The sequence below is a fragment of the Apis laboriosa genome, unplaced genomic scaffold (genome assembly GCF_014066325.1).
Source record: "Apis laboriosa isolate Shangri-la unplaced genomic scaffold, ASM1406632v1 scaffold34_cov151, whole genome shotgun sequence".
NCBI classification, from domain to species: domain Eukaryota; kingdom Metazoa; phylum Arthropoda; class Insecta; order Hymenoptera; family Apidae; genus Apis; species Apis laboriosa.
In genome coordinates this window covers 3311779-3335007 of record NW_025222928.1, presented here as the reverse complement: position 1 = coordinate 3335007, position 23229 = coordinate 3311779, and the positions used below count along the sequence as shown (strand labels likewise).

General features: G+C 42.5%; 1 protein-coding gene across 1 annotated transcript in view; it reads left to right on the top strand.

The window, feature by feature from the left end:
* The window catches only part of LOC122715144 (protein jagged-1), a 47211-nt gene that overhangs the window by 12607 nt on the left and 11375 nt on the right, over positions 1-23229 (top strand). The window contains exons 2-3 of the mRNA XM_043937076.1: positions 5806-6105; positions 21039-21330. Coding sequence (XP_043793011.1) covers positions 5806-6105; positions 21039-21330 — 592 coding nt within the window. The remainder of the gene's footprint in view (positions 1-5805; positions 6106-21038; positions 21331-23229) is intronic.

The following is a 23229-nucleotide window of genomic DNA, read 5'->3' as shown; positions in this document are numbered from 1 at the left end:
TTAGATAAGCGAGCAAAGTCGTCGTAAAAGTTTCGTTTCGTTTCACTGTGGTGGAGGAAATTTTGAATAAGCGCGGGAATTCGTTGCGAAGAAGGATGATGCCCCTACTAAATAGATAGTTGTTAAGTAGTTGGAGGTAGTTGACACGTTAATGACTGATGGAACTGATGGGCTCTCTGCGTCGTTTCCTTACGCATTTAACCGGTTGCTGCGTTAATGTCTGTTTATATTACGGTACCGTCGCATACCGATCGCTCGTATATTCGCACGAGTCCGACACGGAAAAAAATCGAGACTCGGCATCGGTTGTTCTGGCATCGATCGACAATCAGTTTGACAGTTTGCTAAACTAAGAATTATAACGAATTAATCCTTTATAACCGTGAGACGATCGATGGAACGGATTGGACGTGGATATGCATATTTCATATTATAACGAGCAAACGATGGAAAAAAAAAATATATATATATATATATATATAAATCTTCTGCAATCGTTTGCAAATTATAATAATAATAATAATAATATGTCGATCAATCAAATGGTTTTCAATTATTTCCATTTCGTTCGATATTCTGACAGTGCTGTCCTTTGTTAAGTCATTCGATCGGTCGAGAAAAACATTCGAATATATATGCGTATTTGCATATCCGCGACCATTATCTGAATTTTTCGAATAATTTCAATCTCGTTTCGATCGAGATAATCGGTTGGATTGTTGTTGCGGTTGTACGGATGTTTTGAAGAATAGGATATTACGGAACATGATGAGGGGGAGGGGAAATAACGTTACCAAAGAAACAATCGACGCTTCACAAAGGAGATTCCCCTTCCGGCGAAAAATCAGCTTTCGCACAATTGACCTGATAACCGTGAAAGGGAGCAACTCGAGCAAAGCGATCGTTGAGGAGGCGCGGGATGGGAAGTGGACGTTAATACGAGGTGTCCACCTTTATTACACCTCCCGACAGCTCTGAAGATCTTCAATTATGGCTGGGTGGCGACCGGGGCCCCGACCGTATGGGAAAATAACGGATCTCGTGGCTGCTCGTGAATGCTCCAACATCATCAAGAGACGCGAATGTCATTTCCTGGTTCTCGTATGAATCTCGTATAAATATATTTAATAGTGTTTAAATATTCGACGAACATTTCTCGCAAACTTTTGCGCAAAGCTTCAAAATCGTATTTTGAAACTTCGTCATTTATTCCTTCTTAGAAGATTGAAGATTTCAACTTAAGACTTAAAATAGACTCGAAAAATCTATTTTAATCTAAATAAAACGAAATTACGTGCGTAATTTCTTCCTGAACGGGCTTCGAACCGTTCGAAGATCGTTCCACGAAATCATTTTCAAACCTCATTTAAAGAAAAAAAGAAGAAAGAAAACATTGGTATCCCGGGAGGGGCTTTGAAACTGACCGCAGTTACGCCAATAAAGTACACAGCAATTTTACACTCGAGCATGCCATACCTTATCTCGCCTATCTTCTATATATAGACCAAAGATCACGATCGATCTACGATCGACAGATATATATACCTTAGAAGATACCTTAAAAAAAAAAAAAAAACTGCGAAAATTCCTAAAAACGGAACATCTAATCGTCCCAATTAATCCTTTATAAGATAAACCGGATCACGCGTCGTGTCGCCTCGCATAAGTTCACCGCGTTTCGACCGCGTGAGAAAGAGGCCTCCGGCCTCGATCGGCTGTTCAAAATTCCAGCCTCGTTTTTCCCCGCAACAGGCATACATACCCATCCCCTATACACGCACACGCACATATACATACATATATATATATACGCACTGTATCATCGAACCATACCATACCGTACCAACTTGTCGTACACCGATCCCAGTTTTGAAGAAGGCCGTGTGCTCTTCCGCATCGGCGGCGGCGGCGGTCTGAAAAGCCATCTCCGCGACACCGGCCAATTTCACGTCGGCACGTGAGCGGACTGTGCAAACTTCGGCCGCGCAAACTCTCTCCCTTCCTCCCTCTTTCGCCCTGGCCAACAGTCGTTCACGGTTTTCAGCTGCTTTCGGAGGCAACGGGTTACCGGCGAGTGCCTCCAGAATAAGTATGCACTGCTAATAAAACGACAGGAGAAGAGAGAGAGAGAGAGAGAGAGAGAGAAACGGTCGTTACACCGTCGAGTTGGTCAAACACGGTTCCGAGCAGAGGGCGGAAACGAGCACCGCTCCTTCTCGGTCCGCGTTCCTTCCCTCCTGATCGTAAACGGCGGCGGCGGCGACGGCGATCGGGCGCGCGGAAACGGCTCGAGGGAACCGAACCGGCGAAAGAAAACGCACGCTGCTCGTTTTACGGCCGCGCGACACGCTCCGCGTTTGCACGCTCGATTGATATATTCTCCCCTCGATGAGGGAGAGAGAGAAAGACTCTGGCGGATATATTGCCGGAGGGAGAATTATCGGTTTTTAGCTTGGAAAAGGTTTCTTTCTTCTTCTTCTTCTTCTTCTTCTTCTTCTTCTTCTTCTTCTGTTTAAAAAGAAGCTTGTGTACAAGTTGGGGAGAAGGTGTCCAGAGCGTGGCCACGGCGCGAGTTAGTCACGATTGTTTTAGAAGAAAATTCAACTATGACGGTTGTATACGGTTGTATAAAAGCATGGAGAGTGGAGAATGTTCACAATTGTGTGATTTATGCTGCGATGCGAATATAACGTAGTTAGTCACGGATAACACGTGCAAATCGCGTGTACTTCTCTCGGAGAAAGAGATATTGGCAAATGTTGCTAAGTATTATTGGATTTTATTTAACTTGGGAAAATACGAGATACGAGGCGTGTACGAAGCGTGTGTGTTAAATTGTTATATGTTGGAAAAAAAGAAAAAAAAAAAAAAAATAAGAATGTTTCTTGCGATGAGACGAGAAATGCGTGAGAATTTTAAGTATACGGGGAGGGGGAAAAAGGAAATAGAAAATGGACGGAACGGAATGATATACTTTGGGGAAATTTTTCTTCCTTGGAGAGTAGGGGAATGAATTATATCTGATTGAATTTTCAAGATAGCCGAACTACTGCCTCTGGGTTATTTCTATTTTGAAAGTTACCGATTAACCGCTTCGAAAAGTGAAACTTGTATTTTTATTGCGTATATAACATAAGTGAATATAATAAAGTAGTACGAGTGTATACATAGGGTGTATCGATGAAACACAAATCCTCTTTCACGACAATAATTATTATTGATGTTATAATTTATAAATCGTCATCATGTTCTGTTCCGGAAAATTCCGAAAATTTATTCCTATGCAAGAAATCAGTTTCTTAACGAAACACAAATTCTCTTTCATAATAATTATTATTGATGTTATCCAATTTATAAATCGTCATCATATTTTGTTGTGGAAAATTCCGAAAATTTATTCCTACGCATAATAGATGCAAGAAATCAGTTTTGTTTTAACGAAATACAAATCCTCTTTCACGACAATAATTATTATTGATATTATCCAATTTATAAATCGTCATCATGTTCTGTTTTAGAAAATTCTTAAAATTTATTCCTATGCATAAGAGATGCAAAAAATCAGTTTCGTTTTAACGAAATACAAATCCTCTTTCACAATAATTATTATTAATATAATTATTAACCAATTTACAAATCATCATCATGTTTTGTTCTAGAAAATTCCTAAAATTTATTCCTACGCATAAGAGATGCAAGAAATCAGTTTTGTTTTAACGAAACACAAATCCTCTTTCACGACAATAATTATTATTGATATTATCCAATTTATAAATCGTCATCATGTTCTGTTCTAGAAAATTCCTAAAATTTATTCTTACGCATAAGAGATGCAAAAAATAAGTTTCGTTTTAACGAAATACAAATCCTCTTTCACAACAATAATTATTATTGATATTATCCAATTTATAAATCGTCATCATGTTCTAGAAAATTCTGAAAATTTATTCCTACGCATAAGAGATGCAAAAAATCAGTTTCGTTTTAACGAAATACAAATCCTCTTTCACAATAATTATTATTAATATAATTATTAACCAATTTATAAATCGTCATCATGTTCTGTTCTAGAAAATTCCTAAAATTTATTCCTACGCATAAGAGATGCAAAAAATCAGTTTCGTTTTAACGAAACACAAATCCTCTTTCACGACAATAATTATTATTGATGTTATAATTTATAAATATTATATAAAACAGTTTTGTTTTAACGAAACACAAATCCTCTTTCACGACAATAATTATTATTGATATTATTCAATTTATAATTTATAAATATTAATAAATATTTTTTAAATTTATAAATATTATATAAATCGTCATCATGTTCTAGAAAATTCTGAAAATTTATTCCTACGCATAAGAGATGCAAGAAATCAGTTTCGTTTTAACAAAGATTCTCGTGCTGTGTGTGTCCCCCCCTTGGTTCCCCGACAGCTCCATCATTTCCTGCGCGCGGCAGCCGGACATTATTCTCCTCAATTCACTCCTCAATTTCCCCGAGATTTCATCCTCCCAGGCCCTCACCTCCTTCGCCCGCGAAACCGCAGAAGCTCGGATCCCAGGCAAAATGTCACTCGAAGAGAGGAACGTTATATAACATAGTAGGAAGCGGTTTGTGGAAAGCAAAGGCCAGCAGACGATCCTCCGCGCTTTCTACCTTCGATCTTACTCTTACGGTAATTACACAGGCCCCCGGGGGCCGTGCACGATCCTTCACTCGCTTGATGCACACGCTTATGACCGCGCGCTACACGTACGTGCCCCGTATACACACATGTATACATATATGTACACACACCATGTAGAATGCACGTGCCCGATTCAGAAGCGTGCATTCGAAACCGATAGGTGTAGGTGAGAGATACGTGGAGAGAGGAGGGATTTCGTAAGCCTCGAAAGGAAGACTCTCCGCGTTCGAAACGGGACGATTTCGTGCCGCTTTTATATTGTTAATCCGTGTATAATACACGATGGGCGAAAAGCGAGAGGCGATGTAAAATTCGCGCGTTGGTTGCGGCATCGAAGCGAGCGATTGCGCGATCCCATCGCCGCAATTTTGACCGTGAATGGGAAAGTAGATAGGTGAATTTCGCGCGGAATGGATTGTGTACTCGCCGTTGAATCGGAGAATTTTCGAGAGAAATCCTCGTTTTCTCGACGAGTTGTGTCGATTTATCGAGCTCGTTTTATTTATAGCAAAAAGAAAATTGAAAACGAAGGTAAAAATTCTCTGAAACGATTTTGAACAGTCGTATTTTTTGTCGAGAATCGAAGAGGTGATAAATAAAGTCATCGAGTAAAAGGTACTTTGAGAAGAAAATGGCGGAGCACGAAACGGTGTTTCGAAACCGTACGTACCGACTTTTTCCATCGTATCGAAGCTGCCTCGTAATAGACACTCGAGGGGCCTTTCGCCTCCTGGGGCCGCGGAGACTTCCGTTTTCGCCAGAGACCCAACCTGGAAAATCCCGCTGTTTTATTATGCCCATTAGAAACGAACGAAACATCGTGCTCCGTTCAATGCGGATCGTTTTCTCCGCGTAACGAGCCCGTAATAAATCCGTTCGAAAAAATGTTGGAGTTACAAACACGATAGGATTCAACACGATATATCGAAATATCAAGCAACGAGTCTCTCTGAATCTCGTCGATGAAATTAAATTGCTACTACTACTGTTTTTTTCAGGATCCAATATCGTGACACTCTCTCGAGAATATTTTTCGATATTATGCAACGATAATATTTTAAAAGTGGAGAGGATAACGATCGTAATAATTTTTAATCTTTTATCATTGGAACAGGCGACAAACGCGAGCGGATTCTTCGAGGTGCAAATCCTCTCGCTGACGAACAACAGGGGCACCCTGGTGGACGGTAGGTGTTGCGGCGGGGGAGGCGATGGCGGAGGAAAAGGAGAATTACCACCGTGCACGACACCGTGCTCGACGGCCTTCTGGCTCTGCTTGAAGGAATACCAGTCGAATGTCACAGCCATAGGCTCGTGTAGCTTTGGCAACGTATCTAGTCACGCCCTCGGCCAGAACACCTTCACCCTCAGCGAACCGGTCACCCTACAACTGCACTTCACCTTCCGATGGACGGTGAGTGGATCTTCTTTTCCTTTGTTCCAATTTTATCTTATTACGTGTCTTTTGTACAATATTGTCTAAAATTGTAATGTATTCGAATCGTTGAGTGCGAATAAAATAGTTTGGATTGGATCGGTGTGGGGAGAAAAAGGAAAGGAAAAAAAGAAACGAAAGAAGGAAAAAATTCTTCTCCACTCGCGATTCGTACGAGAAAATATTTATCTCCTTCGTTACGTTTCGAACAAACAAAGCTCTCGTCCCAGTCTCGAATTATCATAAATGGCGTAAATGATATTTTCTCGAGCAAAGGAACGAAACTCTCGCGTTCGTGAAACCTTCGAGTGGTTAAAAATAAAAAAAGAAAAATACTCGAAATTGTAATTACGAACCCATACGGTTCAAATACGCGAATTATCGTAAATAAAAATTCTCTCCTTCGTGATCAACAAGGATCATTTCTAACCGCTTCGAGACGCGAGAAGCCTTCGTCTATTGATCCTTCCTTCGTGAAAAGAATTTTTCACCGGGTACAAATAAAATTCTCAAGAGATATAATCAATGTTTCGAGATTGTCTCGCTCGGAAACGATTATACACGTGCATATATTACACCGTATTCAATCATCGAGGAGATGCACAATTATCGGCAGACGTAATGAAAATCAAGTTTTACCGTTTTTCAAGGCAGAAATGATTTTATAATTATTACAATACCAGTACATCATGGAAGTTACATAAATTAAAATACCATCCTTACCATACATTTTTCAGCCGAGTTGAAAGTTCCATTTATAGTCGGATCCATCTAAAGAAATTCAATTATTATTCCAATAAGGAAACGAGACGTAGAAATTCTAATACACGATTCTCTTCTTCTTTTCATGAACAAGCTCGCTCGATTTTGATACTCGTTTTGATCTCTCCTCAGATTCCCCGCTCGAAGAGAAAAAAAAAAAAAAAAAAAAAAGTACCACGGCATACGGCGTTAACGCTCCAACGCTTAACGCTTACCCTCGAAAAAAAATCCCGTGTCGGCGTGCACGTGTATTTACTTTCCATATATTTTTTTATTGCGCGCCCATGGCCCCATAATTGAATTAGCTCGGGCACCGCTAAATGCTCGAAGAAGCGTACACACACCCGTGAACCGTTCTAGTCGCCGAGAGCGAAAAGAAGAGGGGAGGGGAGAGAGAGAAAAAAAAAGAGGAAGACAGAAAAAAGAGAGGAGAGGAAAAAATGCTTCACGGAAAGGAAGCAATTTAAGGGTCTCTGTTTATGCCCCTCGAGAAGAGGGAGGGGGAACACCATCGGACCCACCCTTTGTCGCCCCTCCAGAAGAAACGGACCCCGCAACGGGTCCCTCTTACAGCCTCGAGCGAGCGAGTTATGAAATATACAAACACGCTAGTGCTCTTCAAATAATCCACTACTGGACCGTCTCCACGCGTGTGTGCGTGCAAACGTCTATATAATCTCTCGATATATACATATATATACGTATATACGCGTACATAAGCGCGCGCGCAAAGAAAGCAGAGCTCGATTCGGTCCGTTAGGTTCCCTTGTTGGAGGACCCTTGACGTATACGCTCTGACCGATGTGTATACCTCTTGGGCGCGGAAACACGTCGTCATGCTTGGCTCTCGAGCATCCTACGAGCATCTCTTCGCTCATCGAAATCGGCCGTTCGTAATTATACGCTCGACAGCGGCCCGACCTGGCCCCGGTGACACGTCACGTGGGTGGATGCAACTGGTCGCTCGCATCTTCCTTCGTTCTCTACTCCCGTTGAACGCTTACCGGTTTTTAATTACGCCAATAAGATATATATCGGCGATATGTCGATGTAATAGCAATTGGAAACCGATTTCCAACGATTTCTATGAAAGGGAATCGTGCGTGAAGATTCGTAGCTTCTTCGTCTGTTAAGATTTGGAAGATTTATCGTTTATATAGTGGGAAGTTTTACGTATGGAAATTTGTATGGAAAAGAAAAATTTCGAGGTAGGCATGTCGTTGAAGAGGAATTTCTGGCCTGGAAAGGAACACGACGAAACAGCGTTCAAATTTACATTATTCATATTTCAAAAAAAAAAAAAAAAAACTTTTCAGTTGGTCGAAAAAAGGCGTGAAGTTTCGAGTGCCAAGTGCCAAATCTTCCTCTCCGTTCCTCCGCGCCGAGAAGATCTTCGTTGTTTCGTCGAGAGGGATCGGAAATTGGGGTGTTGCCAGAGAAGACGTTTGGATTCGAGAAAGATTTCTCGGCCGAGGAGAAAGGAAGGAAAAGGAGGAATAGATGAAGGCGTTGCCAAGCGACTGGAACCGAATTGGAATTCTAACGTAACGACTGCTCGCCGATAGAGGAGCAACAGACCGGAAATCCTTTGGATTCGATAGCTCTCGCGCGTCCCGCATCGACAAAGGAATCGGGGCTAGAAATTTGCGATCGACGTCGCGATACAATGCCCCCGTGTGCAAGCCTTTTTCCAACGGAGCGGCCGGGCCCCTCTCCTCCTCCTCCTCCCCCTCCCTCTCGTATATTGTTGCGAAATTGCCGTCTCTCCCAACCCTCCCTCCCCTCCTCCCCCGAGAAGAGATTCACTCGGTTGCCTTTCAACGATTTCGAAAATGAGAACAAGCGGCCACCGTTTAATAGAGGCAGGGGCGGCGCCTCTAAATGAGATTTCTCGCGATTCGAGCTCGAAAAGGAACGCGGATACCTTTGTATTTTGAAATCTCGTTACCATTGTGCGGAAAAATTCTAGGCAATGATCTAGATTCACGAAGGTAGCAAAATTATTAATCGCTTATCACCTCGAAGTAGTTTCATGTGAAAAATCGAGCAAATATCGTAGAATACAAAATTTTGTGTGAAAATCGATGTTACTTAAGGCCAAACGTTATAAATAATTGAATAACGATACGAAATATAAAAAAAACGTGAATCTTTACATTTATATTTTAAAATCTCGTTACTAGATGGTAAAATTATTAATCACTTATTCTCCAAATAATTCCAATAATGAAAAATCGAGCAAATTTCGTAGAATACAAAATTTTGTACAAAAAGCAATCAATGTTATTTAAAGCCAAACGTTATAAATAATTGAATAACGATACAAAATATAAAAGAAACGCGGATCTTTACCTTTATGTTTTAAAATCTCGTTACTAGATGGTAAAATTATTAATCACTTATTCTCCAAATAATTCCAGTAATGAAAAATCGAGCAAATTTCGTAGAATACAAAATTTTGTGCAAAAAACAATCAATGTTATTTAAAGCCAAACGTTATAAATAATTGAATAACAATATAAAAAAAACGTGGATCTTTACATTTATATTTTGAAATCTCGTTACTAGATGGTAAAATTATTAATCACTTATTCTCCAAATAATTCCAGTAGTGAAAAATCGAGCAAATTTCGTAGAATACAAAATTTTGTGCGAAAAGTAATGTTACTTAAGGCCAAGAGTGACGAATAAAATAAAATGAAATAGAAAAATCGTTCGATCATCGCGTCTATTTCCAAAGCATCGCAATTCGACAAGACATTTGGAGAACATTGAAAAATCCCAATAATAAAAATCCCTTCCGTATAATATACCTTTCAACCGCCTTATATACGCTCCACGCGTTTAAGAACGCTCCTCGAAGTTAATAAGCCACTCGATACCGGTTACCAGCAAAGGAAGAAACAAACATACGTGTACGCCACACGCCGGAATAATCGTCCTTCGACTTTCTCCGTTTGCGATTTCAATAGCGGCGTAAACAGGCATACGTAAGAAGGGAATACAGCCGGCTTTTCAGCGGTAGCATAATGGCACAGGAAACGATCACCGAGATGAGAGTTAGCCGTGCCTTTGCACAATCCTGGCCGCAGCGTCTACGTGCGCCTTCGAGCAGACGCCACGTTTCGCGTCTCTCCTTTCTCCGGCAACGACCCCCTCTATCCCTCTTCGACTCACCCCTACTCGTATACGCGCTGTCCTCTTCCACCAACGCTCTCCTGTTCCTCGCCCCATCTTTGTCCGTGATTCCAGGACTTCCATCCAGGGAATTTCCCGTTTCCCCTTTTCGTCGCGGATCTTCTTTCTTTCCCACACCTTCGTTGGATCGCCAATTTTCGCTCCTTTTTTTCTTTTCTTTCTTTCTTTCTTGTCTTTGCACGCAAGACAATCTCGAATCGTGATTCCATTATTGAACCAGTGATCTTTTTATTTTCCATCGTCGATCTTTTATTTATAATATAATATAATTTCTTCGTCGAATCGCAATCTTCGTCAATTTTATTATGCGTTTATTATAGGAAGAGAAAATCGTAGTAGGATAAACGCAAAAAGTATCAACGACTTTCTTCCTTCCTTTTTTAGACCGCGATTTTCGTCGATTTTCGTTTCCATTTTGCAACGAGTAAGTGCGAAAGGTGGATCGATAGTCTATTCTTGGCACAATATCCTTCAATGTGGGCGCCTATCAATGATGTGACGTCACGGTTGGTGGGCCCACGTGGATCTCACTGGGCATTGTGTCGAATGAATTAGCGAGTAGCCGACACGAACGTGTTGGCTTGCGCGAGGGTGACGAGATTGAAAACTGTTGGATGATTCAATTGGAGATTGTCGTTGTATCTGTTAAATATATAGGTAGATTGATGCTTCGTAGAGCAATGTATAAAAATCGTGGATTTTTTATCATTTATTATGATTTATTCTCGGTACGAAAATCATTGCGTGATTATTTACAATCGTAAAATAAATGCAATTGATTAAATGTACGATTTATGATATATTAATCGAAGGATTGGGTGAACAAATATAAACGACCGGCTTGGAATTAAACACATTATAATTCGACGAGTAATATTCTTTTATTGTTGGAAACGTCAAGATTGAATAATAATCGATCGGCGCATAAATCATAATCCGAGAAAAAGCAAGAATAACGTATTGGTGTATACGATTTAATAAATGATATTCGTATTATCAAGAAGCGAAACCTTATAAACCATCGACCAAAAGTTTAGAATCAAGAAAAAATAATATATGTATCCTTCGTTCCATTCAAGCTCACGAATCATCGTTATATATCCAATTGGAATCAAAAATAATCCTTGCAAAAGAAAAAAAAAAAAAGAAAAGAAGAAATCTTGCCGCAACTTTCGAACTTCTCGATCAATCGATATCTCCACGTCGCAGAATCGCGAGAGAAAGAAAAAGGAAAAGGAAAAAATGGAAATTATTCTCGAAGTCGGGACGAGTCTGGCCGAAGGACATCGGATGATCGATGCGACGTTTAAACGGCCGTGTCACGCGTCAAACGGCATCATTCAATTTAAACCGAGCCGCTATTGAGTTCCAAACCGCGGCGTCGTGTAAGTAGATTAGCCGAGGCGGCTTTAATCACCTCCTGGAGGGGACTTTCTCACGCCTTAATAAAGTTCGTCGTTACGGTTCGCCGTGCCTCGAAGGCTTGAATCTTTTAAAACCGTTGATCGACGTAACTGGGCCGACTTCGGAACCAGAGACACCGAAAAGACTTCTTAACTTCCCCCCTAATAATAAAATCTCTTAAATTTCCCAGGTGATGTCGCCTGTATTTATTGACACCCTCCTGAATAATTGAACTCATTTTCTCATTGGGGAGGGAAAGAGAGGCGAAAAGCCCGCTCGTCGTCGAATTGGACGAAACCCAGTGAGAAACCCCCCAGAGGCCCCCCTATCCTCCTCTCTCCGTGGCGCGTGATAAATTTCGATAATTATAGCCTCGATAATGGGCCGTGTAATGATAAACGATAGTCGTCTAAACGGTGTTCGACGGCGGAGGGAATGGATAAAAACCGCGGGGGGACGAAAATGAAGGAGCAAGCGTGAGGAGGGCACGCCTCGAATCCCCGCAGGGGATCATCGTCGTGAGTCAGGATCCAACAGGTGTATTCTTCGCGTCCTCTCCTCCAAAACGATCCTCTCTCTCTCTCTCTCTCCCTCTCGCTCTCTGCTCGAAGGGGTCCCTGCATACTTTTCGGGACTCGTTTCCTGACCCTCTCCCCTCTTCCTTCTTCGACCAATCTCCCTCCCATCTTTGTCGATATCGCATTCCATTCGGTCGCCTCGCACGAGGCCGGTGAACGTGGTGGCCTCGTTTTTCTAGAATTACCTGTGAACATTTTGGTTCAGCTTGGAAAACAGTAATTCATTCGTATTAATCGTTTCCGGTTGCTGCGACTCGTGACGGCGTACAAATACAGCAACACATCGCAATTGTCACAATTCTCGTGTATTTTCACCCACAGTTGAAATTATTTTTGATCCAGAGCGATCTGCGAATATTTCTTTAATTTATTATCGTTCGCGATCGTTGACAATTGTTAAAAAAAAAAATTAATCGAAAGAAAGAGTACTACGTTTTACTCTCGTTCTTTCGAAGAAGAATTCCATCCCTTCTCCTGTTCTTTCTATTCGACGGATTAATCGGTCATCATCGATGACCTGTCAATTCTTCTTTCTTACGAATGGAATCGTAAAAGCCGGATGATCGAAGCGAGAGAGAAGAGTGGCTTACCTACCAACGATAGAGATATTCGTGGCGTGTCATTTATATTTTGGTTAGGGAAGGGGGCCGATTCCTAAGCAGGAATAAATCACGCAGCGGCGAAGATACGGAAGCAGGATCGATTTGTCAAGGGAGATGTGCGCGAGCCGGTCGTTAATCGAGCGAACGAACGGCTCCAAAATCGCTCTTCAACCGCCCGCGGGAATCGCAATCAGCCTCGACTTGTTGCTGGCCGTCGACCGATCAAGGAGATTTACGTCCAACTCGTATGAAAAATTTCCCATCCGCCTTTCTTTTTTTCTTCTTCTTTTCTCTCCCTCTCTGTCTCTCTACAATTCCCTTTGACGCGCCTCCTCGCTAATGAACACACGCGAGTGCACGTCCGAGAATCGCATAAACGCAGAGGTAATTAGAAATTTTGATCGAACATCCCGATCCCTCAGCCCCGTATTAACGACACTCCGCTCGACGGTTACGTCGATCCTGCGATCCTGTTCCACGAACGTAGTTACATACATACGTGCATACGTAGAAATAATGTCCCCCTCCACAAGGGGCTTTCATATCGTCATAACGTTTTTCCGTTTCCGCGTTCCCACATGCGTGAATTCAATCTAGATTCCGCTACGTGGAATTCGCTTAATTCGAAGCCGAGCCTCGGCCATAATTCGCCTCGCCGAGATTATTAATTTTATCTCCTGTGAGAAAAGGAGCGAAAGTCATCGATTAAAAATGGCGGGCGACCAACGAAACTGCCCTCGTTGGCGCGGCAGGGGGCCGAAAGAGAGGGGGAGGGAGGGGGTATATTAACCGCGGTGGAGATTTACGAGAACTTATTGATCAGGTGTAGTACGTGGCTGAGGAACACGCAACGCAAAGTGAGGCACACAGGTGTACAGTATCAAGCGTATGCAAATGAAAGGAGGAGGAGGAGGAAGAAACTGTCGCCCCGGTTTGGGCAATGCCTCGCGAGCTTGTCCTTACCTCCTACCTCTCCATCTTCTTCCTCCTCTTTCTCTTCTTCTTTTTCTTCTTCTTCTTCTTCTTCTTCTTCTTCTTCTTCTTCTTCTTCTTCTCTCGTTTTTCGTCTCTCTTTCTCAAAGCAGACTGGCTTTGGGACTTGCCTTTGGGTCGTGTGTGAACCCGCTGCGCGGACCGCATACCAATCTCCTCCTCGTGATCCCTCCTCTTCTTGCCTTCGCAACAGTGGTATCGTTCTCCTCTTCGTTCTCCTCCTCCTTTTCTTCTTCTTCTTCTTCTTCTTCTTCTTCTTCTTCTTCTTCTTCTTCTTCTTCTTCCATCGCTAGTTAGCCCGTGGTACGAGTCGCTGCCGTTGCCATCGTGTCTCCCGAACCACGTTTTCTGTAAGTATACAGGTCTCGATTCTTCGCTGTTGCGACCTCGCGTGCCCATCCGCGATCGCGTGTGTGTGTGAGTGTGTGTGTGTATATGTGCGTGTACTATGTGGTATTATGTCCACGGTGGAAAGAATTCGCGTATGGGTACCTCGGCGGATTTTAGAGGCAATTTTTGAATGCGTTATCGTCCACGGTTGAAATATCGCCATTATTCCCTTGAGCGTGCTCGAGGGAGATTGTAATACGAATGTTTAGCCAGTGGGATTTTATGGGCGGAAGAGTTATGGCGATTGAATATTTAACAACTTTTCGCGGGCTTCTGGATTTATGGAACGTTCGGACAAAGCGCGACTCGTGTACCTCATAAGCGTTTAATCATTTTTTCGCTTTTTTATCTTTTCCCTTCTTTCTTTTTTTCTTTTTCTCTTCTTTTCTTTTCTTTTTTTCTTTGCGAAATACTCAAATTTAATAAAATATCCCTTCGATTCAATTCTCTATCTCCATTTCCGAAAGTGAGAAATAAAGTTTTACCCGAAAAGAAGTGCACCTGCGCTTCTGAAATTCTACTCTCTCTCTCTCTCTTGCAATACTCTCCGTGTGTACGAAATAAGCTACGCATACATACTCAACCTCGATCCACGCGCGCGCACACAAGGGGACGAACTCGCGTACGTGTAAAATGGGCGCGAGAGCTCGGCTCGAGGAGGCATTTAACGCGAAGAATGTCAGGTTCCTCGCGATATGCAGGTAGAGAGGCACCACCACACGACAAACCACCATCGCGAGCTGGCTCCTCCTTTAACCGCGTCTCCTTTAACCGAGCGACTCCTCGTCGCGACATCGTGCCAAGGCTTCTCGGCCTTGTGCCCCTGTGAACAGTGGCTTGAACAGACCCCGCTCGAGAATCCCTCCTCTCTTTCCTTTCCTTCCTTTCTTTCTTCCTTTCTTTCTTTCTTTCCGTTTCCTCCTCCTCGCTTCGACGCTTCGTTTTTTCCTCTCTCGAGGCGGTCCTCTCTAGCTATACTCTCTCTCTCTCTCTCTCTCTCTTCAGAGCCTCTCGAGGTTCTCCTCGAGGACAACGCGAGATTTATTAGCCAACCGGTTAATTGGGAACCGTGGACGAGGAAAGGATTCCAGAACGAAACTTCCCTTCGCCTTGAAACGTTGGAATTTTCAAAGGAACAACCCCTTCTTCTCCTTCTTCTTCTCCTTCTTCTTCTTCTTGTTTTGTGCCGATGAATCGTTCTCCATCCATTGGAGAAGAGGGGGAGGTTTATAAGTCTGCGAATTTATCGCATCGCGACGCCTGACCTCGAGACCCCCGATTGTTGCGGCGAGATTTAAGGGTCAAGGGTAAACACAGCGGCGGTGCTCGAAAGCGATCAAAAGTCGGAATTCCGCCGAGGGATTCCTCCACCTCGTCCGCGGCTCGCGTTCCTGCGAAATAGCTCTCGAAAGTAATTGAACGGTGGAGCTGTTTGGAATGCAGCTTTCGGGGACGATCGGCGGCCCCCCTCGAAATTCCCAACGGGAATCGAATTTATCGCGGTGGAGGCAGAGAGGTGGATCCTCTGAAACTGATTTTCCTAACTTTGGGAGGATTTTTTTTTTGGAATATTGGAACCGCCACGGGTGTTGGGAAGAAGATAATGATTACACTCGAACACGAACACGTAAAGCAAACGAATAACGATCCGAATAGACGCAATTTCCCCAATATAAATACAATAAACCTTGTATTCAAAACTGTTGACATTGTTATATATACCGTTAAATTTGTGTAGCGAGATATTAGCAAAGTAGCCATCGGGTAGTCTTGGTAACGACCAATCCGATTGAATTTAAAAATCTTTGGACACGTGTATGCACGCGTGCATGGGGATTATTGCCGCGCGAGTAAAACTTTTTCACGGAAACCATTCGAAATATTCGACACGACCCCCGTACGGGGAATCTGAATTCGCAAAGTTTACGGGCGGGAAGAAATTTGCAAATTGTTAACGCTCGCTCGGCCACGTTTTCAATTTATTTTAATTTCTAATCGTTCGCGTATGACCATGCAGCGCCATAAAACACGAAGGGAGGAGGATCATTGAAAGAAAGAAAGAGGGAAAGCTCGCGGAATAAATCGACAAAAGGCATAAACCATTCAAGGCTTCCCGGATCGGTTGCGGGCGTGCTCGGTTGGATTCGCTCGCTGCTTAGTACGCGTCCTCACGTACCGCTCGTTCGATCTTTTCCGCGAAACCAAAGACACGTTGCCTCACATAGAGAAGGAGAAGGCGTTCTATTCGGCGTACGTAAGTATCTACGTGCAGTTACCGAGGCGCACGATCGACGTGTAACGCGTCTCCCGGCCCATCGGCGAGCGCCACGACAGCCAGATGGAGCCGCTCCTCGACCTCCTCTACGTGCTTCCGCTGATCCTTTTCGGACACGGTGCATGCATCGTTTCTACGACCACCGTTTTCATTATCGTAAAAGCGGCCGCCAACCTTGCATTTCGAATTTTGCAAAGTTCTTTTTTTTTTTTTTGGAATGAAACGAAAAAGAGAAGATTGCCCTTGCGATATTGGTATTGGATTTGGTGGGGAAATATTCGTGGAATTTTTATTTATTTTTTTTTTCCTATATTTTGGAAGATTAGTTTGTAAAATTAATGCAGTTAATAATTTTATTGGACGAGTTATATTTTTATTTTAAGAAACGATGATTGTTATTTTTTTTCTTAGAATCTATTCGAATCTAATAACATTCCGTGCAACTAACGGTGTATTTCACGGTGTGTTTGTTCAGATTTTACTATCGTATAAATAACACTTATAAAAACACTAATCGTCGCACTAAGTGAAAAGTATCCATAAAATCTCGAGCCGAGTAACGACCGATTTATTTACATCTCTTCCCTATACGTCTAACGCGAAATAAATACATACCTGATCTGTAACCCATTGCACATATCCATTACCCCCTCTACCCTCACTACTTGTCCGTGTGAAACCGCGAATACGACGCCCGGTGCCGTAAATCGGTGATCGAGAACCTCCACGATGTACGAATACCAAACTGAGGAGGCAGGAAATTAATTAATTGGTCCACGCTTGGAACCGCATCTCGCGGAATAATATCCGACTTAATGAATTTCCTACGCCCACAACGCGACCCACGTCCCTCGACCCGGATCGATCGATGATCGAGAGACACGCGCTGCTCGGATCCTGACTTTTACCCCGACTTTTATCCATACCGTAATTTATTACACGAACGCCTGTGCGAGCTGTTGCACGCTCCGCTCTTCGAATGCGTTCGAACTTACGAGTAGAGAGAGAGAGAGAGAGAGAGAGAGAGAGAGAGAGAGAGAGAGAGAGAGAGAGAAGTTTCGCCCGGTGAAAGGGGAAATTCGCTCGTAACGCTGTTTTCTGCGCTACACCCACGCGAATTCCTAGATCCATCGCTACGCTCGCTTGGAGATCCATCGCTTTGGTGGATCTTTTTCGCGCGTGTGGATACTTTCCATTGACAATGGGATGGAAGAAAATATAAACGAAAGTTTCGAAAGGCGTGACGCGAAATTTGCACGGTATTTATTTGGCGGAGATTAATTATTACGAATCCGAGATAATATTTTATTACGTTCACGGTTTCTAATTGTACGTGATTATGAGATTGTAAGATTGAACGTTATGATTGTAACGTTGATCGATTCGGTGTATTAAACGTATCGTCGATCTTGTTTGGAATTGTTTTTAGAATCATCGAAAGGTTTGATTAATTCAAAAAGACAACAAGAGTGTTAATGCGGAAAATAAATAATCCGCTTGCGCCTCTGTGATATACTCTCTTCTTGGAAACAATGGAATGGAGAAAATGGAAATTTTGAAAGTCATTTAAATTTACAGTACGTACATTTAATCATTGTAAACGAAATTGAATTTTCTTTTTTTATTTATACCTCAATAAAATCCATCCACGAACAAAGAGGGAAAATAGCAATCTCGACCAACAAAGAAATTTGTTCCACTTTCTTCATTTCTCTTTATCCTCAAAAGAAAGGAAAAGAGATAAAGACACGACTCGATCGAGCGACACGAAAAATAATAGAAATTTTATCCGGGATCGTCCCAATCCCAACGCTGACCCATATCGATTAAGACGGTTGGAGAGGAAGGTCTGACGAAGAGCCGATGGCGGACGGACGGACGGACGGACGGACGAATTAGAATATATATATATGTGTGTACGAGGTGCGAGGGAAAAAAAAAAAGGCGAGCGAATGAAAGTCGCGGGCGTGGGAACGGCGGGCCCCAAGCTCGCCACCAATTAACACCAATTAACGCTCATCTGCTCTAGGTAGTGGCAGAGACGAGTGAACCGACTTTACATTTAGCGCGAGACGCTCGTGTTCAACCGTGATCGGCCACAACGGTGCTCTTTATGCACGTCCAGGTCGCGTCCAACAATTTTTCGCATCCGTTGGATGGAAAAAGAATTGGATTGGACGAGTTTCGCCATCTTGAGAATCGCTAATTTATTCCCCTTCGTCCAATATTGAAAAAGATTTCCAAATTTACTTTTCCCAATTACACTTCTCTTTTATAGAATGCAATATATATTTATAATTGACAATTACGCATTTAAACGGTTGCTTAAAGATATATATTTATTATTGAAAGCGAAACAGCGCTACGTGAGTCGAAAATTAATTTAGCTCAAAGAATTAAATAACAAGGAATCTCTCTCGTTCCCTTAAGGGTTTACAATTCGCCTCGGTAATAAAACGTGCTCTCATTTCCATGTTAATGTTCAACAATTTTAATCGAGACTTAATCGATTCTGAATCAATTTCTATACTATTTTCTCTACTTAATTGCAAGCGAATATAGATACGTCCAAAGAAAAAGAAGAAAAAAAAAAGCATCGAGGCGGAATTCGCATCAAAGGCCTCACCTCCGAGTGAAAATCTCGGGGAATCACCGATCGAACAGGTTTCGCCATCGTTTTTTTTTTCCCTTTCCAAATCGGTCGCCGTGGCGAAAAAACGGCGAGGGTTTCCAACGGTGGAAGTGTCGCGCCACTTTAGGAAGCGATTTGTCGCGCGGGAAAGGCGCGCGGCATTAGCCGCGTTATCTAAGCATTTAGGCTGCCTCCGGGGGGAGATTGTTTTCGCTAATTCGCCGATCAGCAGTGCGGTCACGATCGAGCGGTTAGCCGAGCGTGTTGAACGGGTGTTGTCCCGCCCGTTCGGAAAAGGAATCGATCAACGAAGGGGGGAAACAACGAGGTTCCCACGTGTATCGTCCTCTGCTAGGAGATCCCTATCGTCCTTTGCTTGCTCGAAACGAATCGGGAAAAAATTGGAAGCGAATTCTCGATGCGAATGTTCTACAATGAATGATAATCGAAAATGGGGTTGAGGGGGGTGAAAAGTGAGATATTAATTTTCGAATGACGGTTGACCGATCACGCGAAACACCTGCGATTCTAATTGAAAAAAATGGAGAGGTGAAGCTTCGAACTCGGCTCGTCCAACCTCCTCTCATTGTCTACCAACGAGATCCGACCGAGTTCATTAAACCGGGCGCGCACACACGAGCCGGGTACACGCGAGATGCGCCTCGTTCGCCGCGATCTTTTTCTCTCTCTCTCTCTCTTTTTTTCTCTCCTCTCTCTTTCCTTTCCACGGGACCGGTTCCATGGGGAACACTTCCAGCTTTCTATCGTACGTACCTTCTTGGACACCCCCTTTGGGATCCATCGCTCGGTTACCTTCGCTTCTGGTCGCTCTCCTCTCTCGGCAGCGTCTCCCGGCCCAACAGATAGCCGCTGTCTTCCGCGACAGCGCGATTGGAATTTATTTATTGCATTAGCCGACCGTCACTCACGGAGCTTGATTGGTGGTAGCAATCGAGGAGAAGGGAGCAACACGGTGGACGAGTAACGCAAGGGGGAGCACGCAAACTCTGCCTGTAATTATTCTGATTTGTGGCGGAGGGACGACGGTGAAAAATGTCGACGGCCACCTTCGTCCACCTTCGTTCCCTCGGTAATTATCGGTGGTGGTTGGCCACCACTTTCGATAAGGCATTTGTTTTACTTCCTCCCGATTCTGCCTCCCTGATGGCTCGTCGAATGACGCCTTCCACTCTCTCGAGTAGGTTGTCGAGTACTTTTTTCGTTGGATTATATCGATCAACCATCTGGAGGAGAGATGGAGGGATGATTGAACGATTTAATCCTTGTTGGATCAAAAGATGGGATAGCGAGTGAATCTCTGGGAAATCCGGAGGATTTAGAAATGAGTCATCGTGGTCGATGATCGATGAACATCAAAGATAATTTGTAAGATCCGTGTATCTATTTACTTACGTATGTGTATGTAAGGTTGGGTGACGTGGAAGTACGGGAAACGGAAGTGAAAAAATTGATAATCCCATTATGGGAGTAATAGGGGAGGCAAAAGGTCGAGGGAGTGATGTGTAAATTTGCAAAACTCCATCTTGCGCTGGTGGCCACGTCGGCCAAGGAATTATTCAAGCTGGGCAAGGGTTAATTGCCGCCTTCATCAAACCACCTCTCTTCCTCTTTCGAACCAGCCCTAGACAACATTGTGACATCATCTTTCCGTATTTTCGATCCGCGTTTGCCGGAACGACAAATGTTCTGCATTCAAGAAATGTGTATAAAGTTACATGTATATATGACTCTTTCTATATAAGATAAGAAAAATGGGGAAAAATATTAAAAATTCCATCGTTTATTTGATTTATGTAATTACTTTAAAGAAGTACTCGTTGATTAAAAATGACCGGTTGGAGGATCTCTTAGTAATCCACAAGTTGAGAACCAGTGATGCAAAACCGATGAGAGAGAGCCAAGTAATTTTAACTTAATGATAATCTATTTTTTCTTTTTTTTAAGAGTTATTAATATTTTTAAGGAGACTGGGAAGATTCCCATAGAATTCCCATAGAGGGACCATATAAGATTCCCCATAAGATGCCTCGTTATATGGTATTTTTCTCGGTTCGCAGAGGCAATTCACGCTTATCCTGCAAGCGAGAGACGAGGCGAGCACAGGCGTGATCGAGGAAGCAAGTTTCAGCGGCATTGTCCTGCCAGGACCCACGTGGCACACTCTCAATCATGAAGGGAGAAACGCTCATCTAGCTTATCGCGTTCGGGTCCAGTGCGCGGATCATTATTACAACGCGACCTGCACGAAGTTCTGCAGGCCAAGGAACGACATATTCGGCCATTACACCTGCGACGAGAACGGCGACAAGGTGTGCATACAGGGTTGGAAAGGCGCCGACTGTGAGATAGGTAGGTTAACTTTTTAAAAATTTTATTCGACCCTTTTGTTATCTTTACGTGATGGATAAAAAATTATTTGCCATCCCGTAAGGGAAACGTGTGTGAAATTTTTTACCTTTATATGTTGGACGTTGAAAAAGTATACAGTACTGTGTATAAATATAAATTAATGAGAGATAATGAGTTCACAATGTGTGAGATTCTATATCGATCATATATTGAGAATCATAGTTTGTGAACGTGTATTAAGAATTTAAAAATTTGTGCTCTTAAATACACGTGTCTCGTAGAAAAAATTTTGAAAAATCATTTGAAAAATTTCTCCTGCCACCTCTTCTCTGATTATGTTCTTCTAATACAAAATTAAAATTTTCAAATGGAAAAATTGTGTCTGAATTTTGTATCAAAAGAATATATAATTAGGGAGAAAAGTGACACTCGAAATTTTTCCTCGAGATATCCGTAATAAGCGGAAATTTTTTATGAAATTTTATAATTTTATGATTAGAAGAATATATAATCTGAAAGAAGATGTGAAAATCTTTTTAGAATTTGAATTATTCATCCGTTTTATATTTATTTTTTAAGCGTAGTTAGTTTACGCTGTCGTATATAGAAAAATGTAATTCCTTTTTGCCCATAAGTTAGACAAGGATAGTAAATAAATAGAAAAATTTAGTACTGGTGGCGCCATCTCGCGTTTGGACGCTGGAAGCTCCAACTTGCTACTAGCATAGCAGAATGTGCAAGGAGGTATTCGTGACGTCATCAAAGATAAGGAAAGCAACACTGTGCGAGAAGGACAGAGAATACGTGCCACTAATTTTGGTTATACGGCTCCTAATACTTCGCCACCGCTTCGAACGATACATCGATAATTAATTAATAATTAATTTTTTTATCGAAAATATTTACACTTTTAAGCTCGCATCTTGCAGTTGTAACCTCAAAAAAATTTCTCCCGTTAATTTTAACGTAAAATTCTCTTTAATTAATTATCTATTAACGATTAATCTGTCACATCGGATCATCGACGCCATTGATACGCCATTAATACGCAATACGAATTTTCATCAATTTCTCATTATTATGGGATCTATTTCTAAATATTAATACGCGATTCTAAAACATTATTTCCTCTCCTACTTTCACGTGTACAATTTTTATTCGTAAAACGTTGTTTTCTAATTCAATCGCGAATCCGATTGCGAAATAGATTCGTCAACATTTTGACGATAATTCCTATCTTATATAATAAAATCTCGAAGAAAGGAGAGAATCTCGAACCGTAGTGGTGAAACGAAGGAGCGAGAAATTGGAAAATAGTTCAAAAAAACGCGAAATAATTGAAACGGATATTTTAACTACCCCCGTAAACTCCAATTCATCATTAAATCATCCTCCATCACCGGAAGCATTAAGAAACCCGAGACAAAGAACGCGTTCGGCTTAATCGAGCGGAACGATACACGAATGACCAAAAAGGGGGATAGGATGGAAACGAAAAGAAACGCGTTACGATATATCCATAAAAATTAGTAGTCACGGCAAAAAGCGTGAAACGGCGTGGTAACACGCTTTTGTCGTCGACGAGATCTCGTTACGTATGCAACGAAGCGTCGCGCAAGGCCTTTTGCCAGGATATCGCCGGTTAAACGATTCCACCGTGTTTTCTTTTTTCGCTCGCTCCTCTCCTCTGCCTCCGCCGGCCGAGGGAATAATTAATCGATCCTCGAAGCGTGAAATCTCGCGTCGCAAGCAAGTCGCGCGAACGCGCGATCCGCTTTTCTCACGAACCGCTGACTCCTCGTTTAATGAGCCGATCGATCGATCGATCGATTCGAATTTTCAACGGTGATACGTTCTCGATACCTCTCTCTCTCTCTCTCTCTCTCTCTCTCTCTCTCT